General features: G+C 43.2%; 1 protein-coding gene across 4 annotated transcripts in view; it reads left to right on the top strand.

The window, feature by feature from the left end:
• Positions 1-8,452: 8,452 nt before the first annotated feature.
• Positions 8,453-13,707, top strand: part of si:dkeyp-51f12.3 (uncharacterized protein LOC107988041 homolog) — a 6,343-nt gene continuing 1,088 nt past the window's right edge. The window contains exons 1-3 of one of the 4 annotated variants that reach the window (XM_037771308.1): positions 8,453-8,781; positions 8,940-8,973; positions 10,493-10,851. In XM_037771308.1, coding sequence (XP_037627236.1) covers positions 10,586-10,851 — 266 coding nt within the window. In that variant the 5' untranslated portion in view covers positions 8,453-8,781; positions 8,940-8,973; positions 10,493-10,585. Of the gene's footprint in view, positions 8,782-8,936; positions 9,016-10,492; positions 10,852-13,707 lie in introns of all 4 variants that reach the window. The other 3 variants (XM_037771306.1, XM_037771307.1, XM_037771309.1) reach the window with 3 other exon arrangements.

Below are 13,707 nucleotides of genomic sequence, written 5' to 3'. Positions count from 1 at the left end.
GGGGCAGCTTGGTAAGGAACATGATACTGGGGTTGATATATAGCCTGTGGCGGGCCCTGCAGTGGATAAGGATTCTGTGGCGGGGCTGGAGCTGGTGTTACAATTTGAGCCATCTGGGTATCTTTCTCTTTCCCTCCCTTTTTCTTATCTGTTGCACGAGTCCGTGCATCTGCCAACTGTAATTTAGTCAACTGAGCTACCATCTCTTTTAATGACTCATTTTCCTCTTCCTCCTCCATGGTTTCTGCATCCTGATGATGGCAGAAATGTGTTTCCCATCTTGATGATTTTGCCCCTGCCATATCTGGATTCTCTTGCATCTTTCTCTTAACTCCTTCCGGAGCATGTTTTAACAGAGCTATTCTGAACAGAGACTGCTGTGATTCTTTATCTGGGTTCACCCCCGTAGCCCCCGCCCACTCTGTCTTTGCTCTTTCTATGAACGTGCGTCCACTCTCCCCGTTCTTAATCTTAAACACCAAGCTGTGGAGCTTACCCGCTGGTATGGGATACTTTTGTCTAATAGCATTACCGAAGGAGGTAGCGTAGGGGTTAAAGTTCCAAAGTACCACCTAACACTTGAAACAATGGTGCCATAACTTCGTTTGTATAATCACTGTCCTGTGGGGTTGGTACCGGACTAGGGGTAGGAGGAGGATAAGGAGGGGGGTTGGGATGTGGGCCAGGTGGGTACTGCTGATGGAGGGACATGTAATGCGGCGGCTGGCTAGTATGTGGGTTTGGTGGTGGGGGTGCGCTAGGACTGGGTGAGGGTTTCACTAGTGGTTTTGCTTCAGCGGTTTTTGCGTGGGTGGCTTTCGTCTGGCTGCCTAAGGCTGATAGTGCAGCCATCTGTATCACATTATATTTTACCAATTTACTTGCCAACTCGTCTTCTTTCTTCCTCAATTTCCTCCTTACAAACATATGTCCCTTTTCTTTGTCTTGTCTTGCTTGCAGCAGCTTTCTATGAACCACCTGTATTAATGCTCTCATCACTGGCATGAATTTGGCTTTACTTCCCGTGGCTGGAAAATGCCCTTCCTCCACTGTCATGTTATACCACTCATCTAGGTCTTGAGTCTCTTTATTTCTAGTCTTGGGATCAAATGTACAGATTACATTGGTCCTGACTTTAGCCCATTGCTGTCCAAATGATAAACGGGGAGGCCCACAGCCACCCCGTTCCTCACAGTCTTTGTCAAGTTCTCCGTCCATTCTGTCCAGTACTATTTCACACAGGTTTATTCAGTTTATGACAGTAACTAGATTCAGAGTAAATGGGTCGCTATGCCCCTCGCTGTGATCCTACCAACATAAGCTTCTACTGGACACTTTGATGTTCCAGCGATGTTGGCCCAGTATCAACAGTAAGTTTTAATTTTCCTCTGAATACTAGTTATTAATGTACACTCATACAGGCGCTCCAAGCGCTATTTTTACTAAACTCTAACGTCCTAGACGTTACTAAAAGGGCAACTTTCCTCCTTTTAGTTTTAAAGGGCAACTTTCCTCCTTTTAGTTTTCTAACGTCCCAGACATTACTAAAAGGGCAACTTTCCTCCTTTTAGTTTTCTAACGTCCCAGACGTTACTAAAAGGGCAACTTTCCTCCTTTTAGTTTTCTAACGTCCCAGACGTTACTAAAAGGGCAACTTTCCTCCTTCTAGTTTTCCAGACGTTACTAAAAGGGCAACTTTCCTCCTTTTAGTTTTAAAGGGCAACTTTCCTCCTTTTAGTTTTCTAACGTCCCAGACGTTACTAAAAGGGCAACTTTCCTCCTTTTAGTTTTCCAGACGTTACTAAAAGGGCAACTTTCCTCCTTTTAGTTTTCAACACTAAACTCTAACGTCCCAGACGTTACTAAAAGGGCAACTTTCCTCCTTTTAGTTTTCAACACTAAACTCTAACGTCCCAGACGTTAGTAAAAGGGCAACTTTCCTCCTTTTAGTTTTCAACACTAAACTCTAACGTCCCAGACGTTACTAAAAGGGCAACTTTCCTCCTTTTAGTTTTCAACAGAAAGTCTTTACTTTTGCAACATTTATCACTACAAAGGAGATTCAGCACAACAAGAGAGATAATTTAGAGTAAGCCAATATGCAGAGTTCGATACAACAGGTTCTGCTTACCTTAAGATTTCAGGGCCCTTTCTCTCTCTCGCCGGTCTGTCCGTCCTTTGGACACGCTTCTCAATGCCGAAGATCACGTCGGGGTCACCAATTGAAGGAACTGGCCTTCTACCTCCAAGAGGTCAAGGCCCAGTTACGTGTTGGTTAATCTTGTGTAACAAAGAGAATTTCCAAACAGATGAGTTAAAGCATAATGATTCAATTTATTCCGAACAATCAATGTTGCATAAGTAAAAATAAAAGAGTTTACAACAACAGCAGATGAGAGGGCCTCCACAGCAGTCATATCAGCCAACAATACAGACTCCACCAAACCAACAGCTAGCTCCAATGCAGGCATACAGCGGGTACTCTGCGCAGGGACCTCCACTTGGTCCATATACACCAGGAATGTTCCCATAGGGGTGCCCGACGGAGATGGAGGGACAGGGGCTGGCAGAGCCAGAGACAGGTGATGGAGCACCCCTTTTTGTATGCACCTGATTGTCCACGTGATCTCCTGGGAAGAGATGTTTTGGCAGCACTGGGGGCTTCTGTACATTGTTCACCAGAAGCTGTGATAGTGAGTTTCCCCAGAGGAGAAGAAATGGTGTGCTCCTCGCCCTCCAGTGCTGATCGCATGTGCATGTTGAGTCCTGATACCTCACCTGATGCCCCACCACCCTGTGCGGACATATATTGGGCCCTGCTAGCCGACAGAAACCCTCTGATTGACTTCTATAACATGTGACAACCATGGATTAGGGCTCTACACCCTTACCTCCCTGTTCCCGATCCTCCCCACTGCACTCTGAATTATGACAGAAATAATGATCTTACGTATCAAGATGAGTTCCAACAGAACCTGTTAGATACAACCTGGGGGATAGGGGTAAGAGATGTTTATATAGCACCAGCAGGAGTAGCAGCCGCAGTAAAACTAACCCCAGCACAAGAACAATGGTATCGCATGTCAGAAGAAGCTGTTCCCCATGTGTCCCTAGCCATAGCTCCAAAACATCAGGCAGCAGAACTTACGGCTGTAGTTTGTGCTCTGCGGTTAGCGGAAGGGAAGGCAGTGAATATTTTCACAGACTCTGCGTATGTGTGCAATGCAATTCACAGAGATATGTCTGGCTGGGTGCAAGCGGGTTTTAAGACTAGTCAGAATAAACCTATGGCTCATGAGGAGTTGATGAAAGAGTTGTTGGAAGCAATCCAGTTACCACAGAGGGTAGCTATGATCAAAGTGAAAGGACAGTCAGGGCACTGACTTAGAGAGTATAGGAAACAAAGCAGCTGATGCAGCCGCTAAAAAGGCGGCAGGGTATTTACCTACTATGATGGTCATGACCACAACAGATCTCGGTTCTGAGATAACTGATTTCTCCATCGTACAAGCTCAGGAATCTGCCACAGCAGCAGAACGAACCATCTGGGAAGATAAGGGAGCTATAGAACAGTTTGATGGTATATGGTATAACGGAGATCAAATAGTTATGCCCCCCTGTTGGATGTCCTCAATATTGACTCAGACTCATGGACTTGACCATAAAAGCCACAAACAGATGTTACGAGATCTCCGCCACTGGTGGATTCCCCGGAAACATGCTACTATAACTGACTTCTGGACTAAGTGTGACGTATGTAGTACATGTAACATCAGACCTACCATCACTCCTAGGGCAGGAAAACATCCTTCTCCCACTGCCCCGGGACAGGAAATCTTTATGGATTTCACAGATATGGGAGTAAGGGCTGGGGGGAAAAGATTCTTCCTAGTAATTGTGGACGCATTTTCACGTTGGGTTGAGGCCTACCCTACGGGAAAAGAGGACGCAAAATCAGTCATTAAATGTCTGGTGAATGAGTACATTCCGAAACATGGGTTTCCTAAATTGATCAGGTCAGATAATGGTTCACATTTCAAAAATAAAGACCTGCAATCTGTTGAAAAGGCTCTGGGACTACAACACAAATTTGGCACTATGTATGATCCACAATCACAGGACTCACACCATTTGAGCTTACGTGTGGCCGACCTTTCCCAGGGCCGTCCCAAAACCCCTCTCCCCTTCCTGACCTCGGTTACAGACCATACTATTTGAAGGTTAATGCTCTTGTGTCAGCTCTCTCCTATACAGGTGACAAACCTGTCACCCCTGTCACAGAGGACGTTCCAGGACCTGACCCCGGACCCCCGGAACACCTTTGGTTGAAGGTGTTAAAGAGGAAGTGGTCGGAGCCACGTTGGACAGGCCCACACAAGGTTCTGGCCAGAACTGCAACAGCTGTGCAGCTTGCAGGAAAAGGACTCAACTGGTGGCACCTAACACAGTGCTCCAGCAGCAGGACAGGACCTGAAGCAGAGGCAGCCCCACAAGGAGCCCAGGCTACGTGAAAAGAGGGTCACGTATAATTTTTTATTTTTCATATACTGTATAAACTGTGACTGTGATGAGATACACATAAGGGAAAGAAGGTTACAAGGTCTTGCCTGTATTTACAGTTAAATCAGGCTAACATGGTTGTTTAGGTGGACTCATCTAGGTGGTTTTTGAAAAACATTATATATCACATTGTATTAAAAATTGTTGCTTAGAATAAATGCTAAAATAGACAAAAATAGATAAAAAGAGAAACCAGAGGTGGGGAGAATCCACCAGAGAGAAATTTCACTTCCTTTCCCAAACCAGTATAAAATAGGATCACCCAGATAAAAGTTTTTCAGTTGCGCGCGGGAAAACAAACTAGAAGCATCATGCAGTACGGCAAACTGCTAATAGCGTTTGTTGTAGTATCTGTGTTTACCTCTCTTGTCCTCTTTTTTCTGGACAATCCTCGACCAAAAAAGGAGAAGCCAGAAGGAACAGGGAAGAATGTAACGATTAAACTAGCACCAAACGACACCGAGGCACATCAAAATCGCACTGAAACCGTAAATACAACTGCACACCTTAGATCAAAAAGATCCACGTGTCCTGAAGCCAGGGTTCAATTAAAGTATATGTTGGGAAGTAATACCAGTTATCAGGTAGACTTATGTGATATCATTGACTGTTCGGTGGGGGGGCAGGGTAAATGGCGGGGGTATGAGGTCTATCTATGTGGTTTCCGCAGAGGGCACCAGTGGTGTCCTTCATGGTCATATGTATGGTCATATACTGGTCCTCATTGGGATCCAGATGGTTCCGCGGCCACTAGTACTCAAGGCTCGGTTCCCCTGAAGGAACACATAACCATTATGCGAGGCTCACTAAAAAGGGTAAAGAGAGGACTAAGCCAGGGGCAAAACCCTCTTATAATCACCATAAGCAACCTGCATATTAACCCCCTACCAAATTCCCCTTGTGGGAATAATGAAACCGCCAACATGATTGTGGGGGTGGACCATTCAAGCACAGACCCCATGGGTTTGGTTAAAATTAATTTTAAAACCAAGGCAATCTCAATAGCATCACCATCCCCGACAACACCACCTCCTCCGTTACAGAAAATAGTTGAACTAGACTTTAACCTGTTGACCACGAATGATATAGTAAGAATAGCCACAGGATATGGGGATAAAAACATCTGGCTAGACTGGATGATATACACAGCCAGAAAACAGAACCCGGGTAATTGTATTGCCTGTTCTACAGCCTGTCCCTCCCTGTTCATGGTGCCAGGACCTGTACATTTGAATGATACCGATGGCTTAGACTGTTTAACTGCTATGTACACACCTGGTACAAATCTCACTAACTGTACTGCTCTGCTTGAAGTGTATCCCCTGATTCCCAACACCACCATTCCTCCCCTGTTTGTACCCAAAAAAGGACATTACGTATGTTTTAACAGAACAGGGAAAATAAATATGTCACTTGGGAATGGTTCATGGTGTGGCAGTATGGTAGATGTAACCAATTGGACCAACTCCGCTAACTGGACTTTAACTAGAGGAGACCTTTTCTGGTACTGTGGGAAGGGTACCCTGATAGTAAGCCTGCCGGCCAATTGGTCAGGTGTGTGTTCCCTAGTTAGACTAGCTGTCCCGATGACCATAATTGGCTCAGAAGCGCACACCCGAAAGAGGAGAAGTTTCGATCTACAGATTAACAATCCTACATACGTCGATGCCATTGGAGTACCTAGAGGAGTCCCTAATGAATATAAACTAGCTGACCAAATAGCTGCAGGTTTTGAAAACATACCTCTAATAAGTGCTCTGATCCCTATCACTCCTAACAAAAATGTTGACCGCATTAACTACATCCACTATAATGTTCTCCGTTTGACTAATCTAACCCGTGATGCAATTGCCGGACTAGCTGAACAAATGGCTCCTACGTCACTGATGGTGATCCAAAATAGAATGGCATTAGATATGCTGCTGGCAGAGAAAGGCGGTGTATGCTCAATGTTCCAAGACTCATGTTGTATTTTCATCCCTAACAATACAGCGCCGGACGGGACTGTAACTAAGGCGCTAGAGGGGCTCCGGACGCTGTCTGAATCCATGCATGATGACTCAGGTATCAACAGCCCCATTAACGACTGGTTAGACCGTACCTTTGGGAAATGGAAGTCCATGGTGGTATCTCTATTCTCCTCAATCCTTGCTGTGTGTGCATGCTTAGTATTATGCGGTTGTTGCTGTATTCCATGTATTCGCCACCTCACTGAGCGTGTGATTATTTCTGCTGTGCAACGAAAGCATCCGGATGCACCTCCTTCTTATCAGATGGCCATGTTCCAAGCTGAGAGACAGGGTCTCCTGGAAATGGTGGGGGATAGTGAAGATGTTGACCCTGAAGAGGTTGTGTGATGATGCTTATAATTAATACATCTGTACGTAACATTATCTATGCTTATAATAAATATATCTGTATGTAACATTATCTGTAGGTGAACTTAGTTAAGTTCAAAAGAGGGTCTGTTGGATTTATTATGTACAAAAGTGCTTACAATGACCTGCAATAACCTGATTGTTGGATTTGTTGTGCATGAAGTGTTTGCGAGGACAGGGAGGCACGCGGGAACTGCATGCTCTGTTCTTTTTGTAAGGTCAAGGAGAGAAAGGAGTCAGAAGGAGAAACAAAGAAGAAGATATGCAGCAGAAACATCACGTGCCATAAGCTCATGACTATTGATATTGTGTAAACCATAAAAACGCTGGATCAGGGATAGCTCGGGGTTCAGACTTCGCGAACTGACCCATGCACTGTATGTTGTCAGGGACACGTAGGTTGGATCCAGATATCTGTAAACTCTTTTATTTTTACTTATGCAACATTGATTGTTCGGAATAAATTGTATTATTATGCTTTAACCCGTCTGTTTGGAAATTCTCTTTGTCACACAAGATTAACCAACACGTAACTGGGCCTTGACCTCTTGGAGGTAGAAGGCCAGTTCCTTCAAGCCACATTGAGAAAAAAATCAAATCTGAGATTTCGAGAATAAAGTCGTAATATTACAAGAATAAAGTCATAATATTATAAAGTAATAATTTACGTGTTATTTTCTTTTTTTTCTCGTAAAGTTGACTTATTCTCATAATATTATGGCTTTTTTCTTGTAAAGTTATAGCTTTATTCTCGCAATTTTCCGACTTTTTTTCTTGTAAAGTTATAGCTTTATTCTTGTAATTTTACGACTTTTTTTTCTCGTAAAGTTATGACTTTTTTCTCGTAATATTACGACTTTTTTTCTCGTAAAGTAATGACTTCATTATTGTAATGTTACGTCTTTATTCTCGTAAAGTTATGACTTTTTTCTCGTAATATTACGACTTTTTTTCTCGTAAAGTTATGACTTCATTATTGTAATGTTACGTCTTTATTCCCGTAATGTTATGACTTTTTTCTCGTAATATTACGACTTTTTTTCTCGTAAAGTTATGACTTCATTATTGTAATGTTACGTCTTTATTCTCGTAATGTTATGACTTTTTTCTCGTAATATTACGACTTTATTCTGGAAATCTCCGATTTTTTGTCTTTAAGGGGACATTTACAAGTTTTAAGAGCAACTGAGGGCTTGAGAGATAAAGGCAGATTAAATCCATATTTCCAATATTTTGAAGCATCTATTGTGCTGTCAAATGAAGGTTCATGATAATTGATTTGTGATTGAACCTCTCCAGCTTCTTCATAATCAATAACAGTTCCTCTTTAGTCAAATGTAGGCCAGTGAAGCTGCTCCACCTCCCAGCAGAGCTCCACTTCAGGCTCTAAAAACAAACAGAGGGAACTATAATTCTCTCTTTGTGCAAACAGCTTGCTGCCCAAACAGAGAAGAAGTGACATTGTTCAGACCCTCCTCCTCCATTCCTCGTCACTGGAAACCCTTCCTCATAAAAAAACCTACACTTCCTCACACAGACTGCTGCTGCTGCTGATCAGCAGCTGGAGGAGAACCAAACAGTGCCCGGCCCACATGCGACACATCAACTATACTCCTGTCCAGAACCGGATATGCTTCTTCTTGTGCTGCTGCTGCTGTTGGAGAGGAGAGAAAACGCAAAGCTGCAGAAGAGCACATAAATAATGAGAGAGGCGCGGCAGCCTGGCACACGGACTGGAGAGGAAGAGGAGGAGAAGGAGAAGCTGTTTTTGTTTTGAGCGGATTGAAAAGTTGATGAAGAGGAGGATGGTTACACGCTTTCATCGGCTGAGACTTCCTATCAGGTAGAGAGAGAGGATCGATGCTTATGGCACAGTGTTGCATATCCGCCTTATTCCCTCTGGTGTCACTTTTGCTTTTGCTTCCTCTGTTACGCTCAGTAGTAGTAGTGTTTGGATGCTGTGATCCATCTCTCCTCTCATCTCTCTCTCTCTCCCAGCAGACTGAGCAGTGGCAGCTGGTGGAAATGTTTCTAGGTAGGGCTGTGCCACTTCCAATCAATTTCAGCAAACATCCTGGTATGATTTAAAGGTCCCATATCATGCTCATTTTCAAATTCATACTTGTGTTTTGTGTTTCTACTAGAACATGTTTACATACTGTAATGTTAAAAAAACACGTTATTTTCCTCATACTGTCTGCCTGAATATACTCTAAGTGTATTCTATATTCACCCTCTGTCTGAAACGCTCAGTTTTAGCGCATTTCGACGGAATTGCAACAGAATTGCGTTGCTAGGCAACAGCTTGGGTCTATGTGTAAGTACTGTCAGCTGATGACATTAGCATCTCAAAACCAACATTTTCACTGTGGTCAAAAACCTCTTTGCTCTCCCGCTTGCACCATGAATTACATTTATTTAACCACAATAACCAAAAAGTCTATTTCGGCTCTAACACTATTATAGTAAATTAATTAAGTTGTTACAAAAAAAATGATCATATTATGTATCTGCATTCGCATAGCAAATCCATCATCATTTTATAAATGTTGATGAAATTGACGAGTTATATTCATTTAAGAAAGTAAATGTCCCATATTATGTTCATTTTCAGGTTCATACTTGTATTTTGTGTTTCTACTAGAACATGTTTACATGCTGTAATGTTAAAAAAAAAACGTAATTTTCCTCATACTGTCAGCCTGAATATACCTGTATTTACCTTCTGTCTGAAACGCTCCGTTTTAGCGCATTTCGACAGAATTGCGATGGAATTGCAACAGAATTGCGTTACTAGGCAACAGCTTGGGTCCATGTGTACTTCTTGTCAGCTGATGACATTCACATAAACTGCAACCAGGAATAAACTGGGGCTCATTTAGAATGTTTACATTTAAATCTGTGTAATGGTCTAAATATTGTATATTTGTGACATCACGAATGGGTAGAAATCCTGACAGCTTGTTTCAAATGCAGAGTTTTTGAATGTGTATTTCCATGTGGATTGAGTGTTTCGATACTTTCACGGTATTTATATAGGACTTAAGCCTGCTTTATAATATAAAAAATCTCACTTTTTTATAATATGGGACCTTTAATGCAAAAAAAGCAAAGGTATCAAAAACACATTACTACTTTGCAGTTAAATAATCAACAATTATTTTATTCCAACAGGAAGAGTAAATAATGCTTTGAAAAACACAACAGTATAACATGTACTCAGTGGTGGAATTTAACTAAATACTTAAATACAATTTTGAGGTACTTCTACTTTACTTGAGTATTTCCATGTTCTGCTACTTTCTACGTTTACTCAACTACATCTCAGAGGGAAATATTAGACTTTTTACTCCACTACATTTATCTGACAACTTTAGTTACTTTACAGATTCAGATTATTAATACAAAATATAATCACATTACAATCAAATTTCACATATTACTGGGTGCATTCCATATTTAAAACACAAATATTTACAATTTGTATTATTATTATTATTATTATTATTAGTAGTAGTAGTAGTATTAGTAATGTTTTTTTGTGTGTGACTCAGGGAGGGCGTAGCGCCCTCTATTAGCCGGCCGCCACTGAGACTGAGGTGCAGCAGCTGTTGTAGCTGGAAGAAGAAGTGACCTCTCCCGGAGAGATGCCACTGCCCCAGGGCCTGATGCTGTGCCTGGGCATGCTGCTGCTGACCGTTGGGGGGGTCGTGGCCCTGTGCTTGGGCCTGCCCTACCAGTCTGCTCCTCTGTTTGGAGTCGGGCTGTTCCTGGGCCTGGGGGGCGTGGCCCTGCTAGTCAGTGGACTCTGCATGGCCATGAAGAACCTCCATGTGGCGGTGCCCGGACACTTCCTGCTGCACCCGCGTACCGGCACACGCTTCAGCCCGCAGCAGGCCCTGGCTATACAAAGGTACACATTGCACGGAGGAGCCAGCCCGGTGAAATAGTCACCAATTTTAATGTATTGATTCACGTACATGGCCACGAATTTCCAATTTTTGTGAACTGGGAAGTATAGAGAGCGGTGAACGCCGCGTAGGGAGGAGGTTGGGGTGGATGTGTGGGTCAAAAAACAAAGGACTTTCACCCATGGATGTATAAAGAGAACTGGATACAGCGTTGGAGGCTCCCGTTCATTCCTATGAGAGTTGCTCAGTGGCGCATAAAGCCAAAATGGCTCGACTGCCGAGTGATAAAGTACCCGGGTCATCCGGTGATCTTCTGCATCCATTGAGCCCGTAGAGCAGGTGCAGTAGCGTTTCCTTTAACTCCGTCTCCACATGAACGGAGGAAGGAAAATAACTCTGGATGGCATCACGTGACGCACACGGAAGTTGTAGTACCGCCGTTTGGCCAATACGAAAATTTGCTTCACAGCCCGGCGCTCTTCATGGGGGCTTGCTTTCACCCAGGAGATCGATGTCCGTGTCCCTAAGTTACGTCACTTCCAGAGTTATTTTTACACAAACCACGATCTTTTTCTAAAGCTAACCAAGTAGTTTTTGTCACGGAACTTCCATACTTAAGTTACGGCATTTCCAGTGTTATTTTAAGCCAACCCACGATCTTTTCCCAAACCTAACTAAGTAGTTTTGTTGTCTAAACATAACCAAGTCGATCTTTTCCTAAACCTAAGTAACATTGACAGATGGTTCAACTAATCACCTGCCAAATATTTCTTGAAAGTGCCTGCACTTTCCAAACAGTTTCCAATAACGGCTTCTCAGATGGTTCTGTGTAAAGCTTTGTTTATACTCGCGTGAGACACCGTGGCGTTATGCTCATCGCGATGTTCGTTGCAATATGCTCCGAAACGCCAGGAGGCGCACAAACAAAATATTCTGTGGATAAGCAAGACGTCAACAAGTGTTACCGGAAAGGAAAGTAGGCTTCCTGGCAACAGTAGTAAACACTGACGTACGTACCGCCAAACGTTGCGTTTGTGTACTGTAATTATTACTGTCGCTTACCTCCAAGTCTAAACTATTTTCTGTCTCTCGGTGCTTCCCCTCGGGTCGCCACTCTTTCCATGAGAACTTTTTTTTTGCTTTTACAAAGCGATCTCTCATATTCTTTCACAGCCTGCAGCAATAAGCTTCTTCTTTCTCCAGTGTGTTGCCTATTTCTTTCCAAGAGTTTAATGTCATGTGACTGTCCCTGTGGTCTCTCAATGAACAGTTGTAGAGACGTCTGTACAGGCCAACCTGCTTGGCCAGTCTTCCCTCAAAGGTGTCCATGCTGCGCGCAAAAATTCAGAGGTACACGACCAAAACCGTGATGACGTAATCAGGTCAGGTTAGGTGTCATGGTAATCCATCCAATAGTTGATAAGATATTTTACTCAAAACCACAAATATCAACCTCATGGTGGCGCTTGAAGAAAAGTCAGGGGATCACCAAAGTAAGTAGGATTCATCCTGTATTTCACTATAAAAAAATCCATCCAATATTTGTTGACATATTTCTGTCTGGACCCACTGACCAACCGGCCGATATTGTCATAGCGTGGCTACAAAAGTTGTAAACCTCTGACTCAGAGGGCAACGACCGTAGGAAACCCTTTTTTCTAAAGATAAACAAACCCTGCTGTCCTAAACATTGGAAGCAGAGAACTTTCCAGGCTTCCCTTGTGTTGTTGAAGATAAATAAACGCACATACAGACAAGTACCAGAACACACCATCCAGGGAGCTGAGCTGACAAACGCTCTCGTTGTTGAACTTCCACATATTAGCTTCAGTGCACAGTTTGGCAGAGAGCGGTGAACCCGCATTAGGAGCTTGAAAACACTGGACTTGTGGACACTGAGAATCGAGAGCAGCACATTTTGTGATTATAGGCTGATTAGAGAAGTAGGTCACGGAGAGAACAGCAGACACACACATGTGGCTGACAGACTCTCCCTGGCATTGTCTGAGGTAATCTACGATAGCCTGCAGAATTAAACAAGACACGCTCTGCTCATCGTCCAGCAGCGAGGAAGAGCGACGCCAGCAGACCCATCCATCACGGAGGCTTTTTCTACCTGCAGACACAAAACTCAGACCGATCTAAACCTGAACTATCTCATATATAATGTTTCTCATTAGAGGATGATGACATAAAATCATCACAGGAGAATAATATGCAAACAGCAGAATGCATTGTCTGAAGGAGATGCGGTGTAAATGCAGCTTTGAGTTAAGGAACAGCTGAAGGAGTATGAACTGTAGGACTAGTAAGGGTGTTTGTAATGGAAAGATGAACGAAGTGTATGAACTGACAGCATTTGGATTTTAAATAAAAGTGTAGGTGCTGAGAGGAGTTGAGGTGTTAGATATCGTGTGGTTGCTGAAAGAAGTTGCAGTGGAAATGCTGAATAGAGTTCAAATGTTCAGGCTGTTTTCATACAGAATTGAAGCAAATGCTGAAGAGGCTTAAACCAGCATTCTTTCTAACAGGCAGCAGGGGGAGACTCCTCTGGTTGCATAAAGAAGTCTGATAGTATAGAAGTCTATGAGAAAATGAGCCTTGAGTTTATGGTCTCAATTGCTAATTTCAAGTCTTCTTCAATACAGCATGATGTTCATTTAGTAAATTATGGTCCCATTTAGAGTCAAATAGACCATAAAGCAGGGGATGCTTTAGGAAGGGGCTACCTTGTGATTGACAGGTCGCTACCACGGCGTTGTCCGTGTTTTTGTCTGTAGTTATTTAAACCCAAACCACGATCTTTTCGTTTTGTTGTCTAAACACTACAGGGGCTTGCACAGGCGCACTGATCGCCC

This window comes from Sebastes umbrosus, chromosome 5 (genome assembly GCF_015220745.1).
Source record: "Sebastes umbrosus isolate fSebUmb1 chromosome 5, fSebUmb1.pri, whole genome shotgun sequence".
In the NCBI taxonomy this organism is placed as follows: domain Eukaryota; kingdom Metazoa; phylum Chordata; class Actinopteri; order Perciformes; family Sebastidae; genus Sebastes; species Sebastes umbrosus.
The sequence above is the reverse complement of the archived record's forward strand: the minus strand, read 5'-3'. Positions and strand labels throughout refer to the sequence as shown.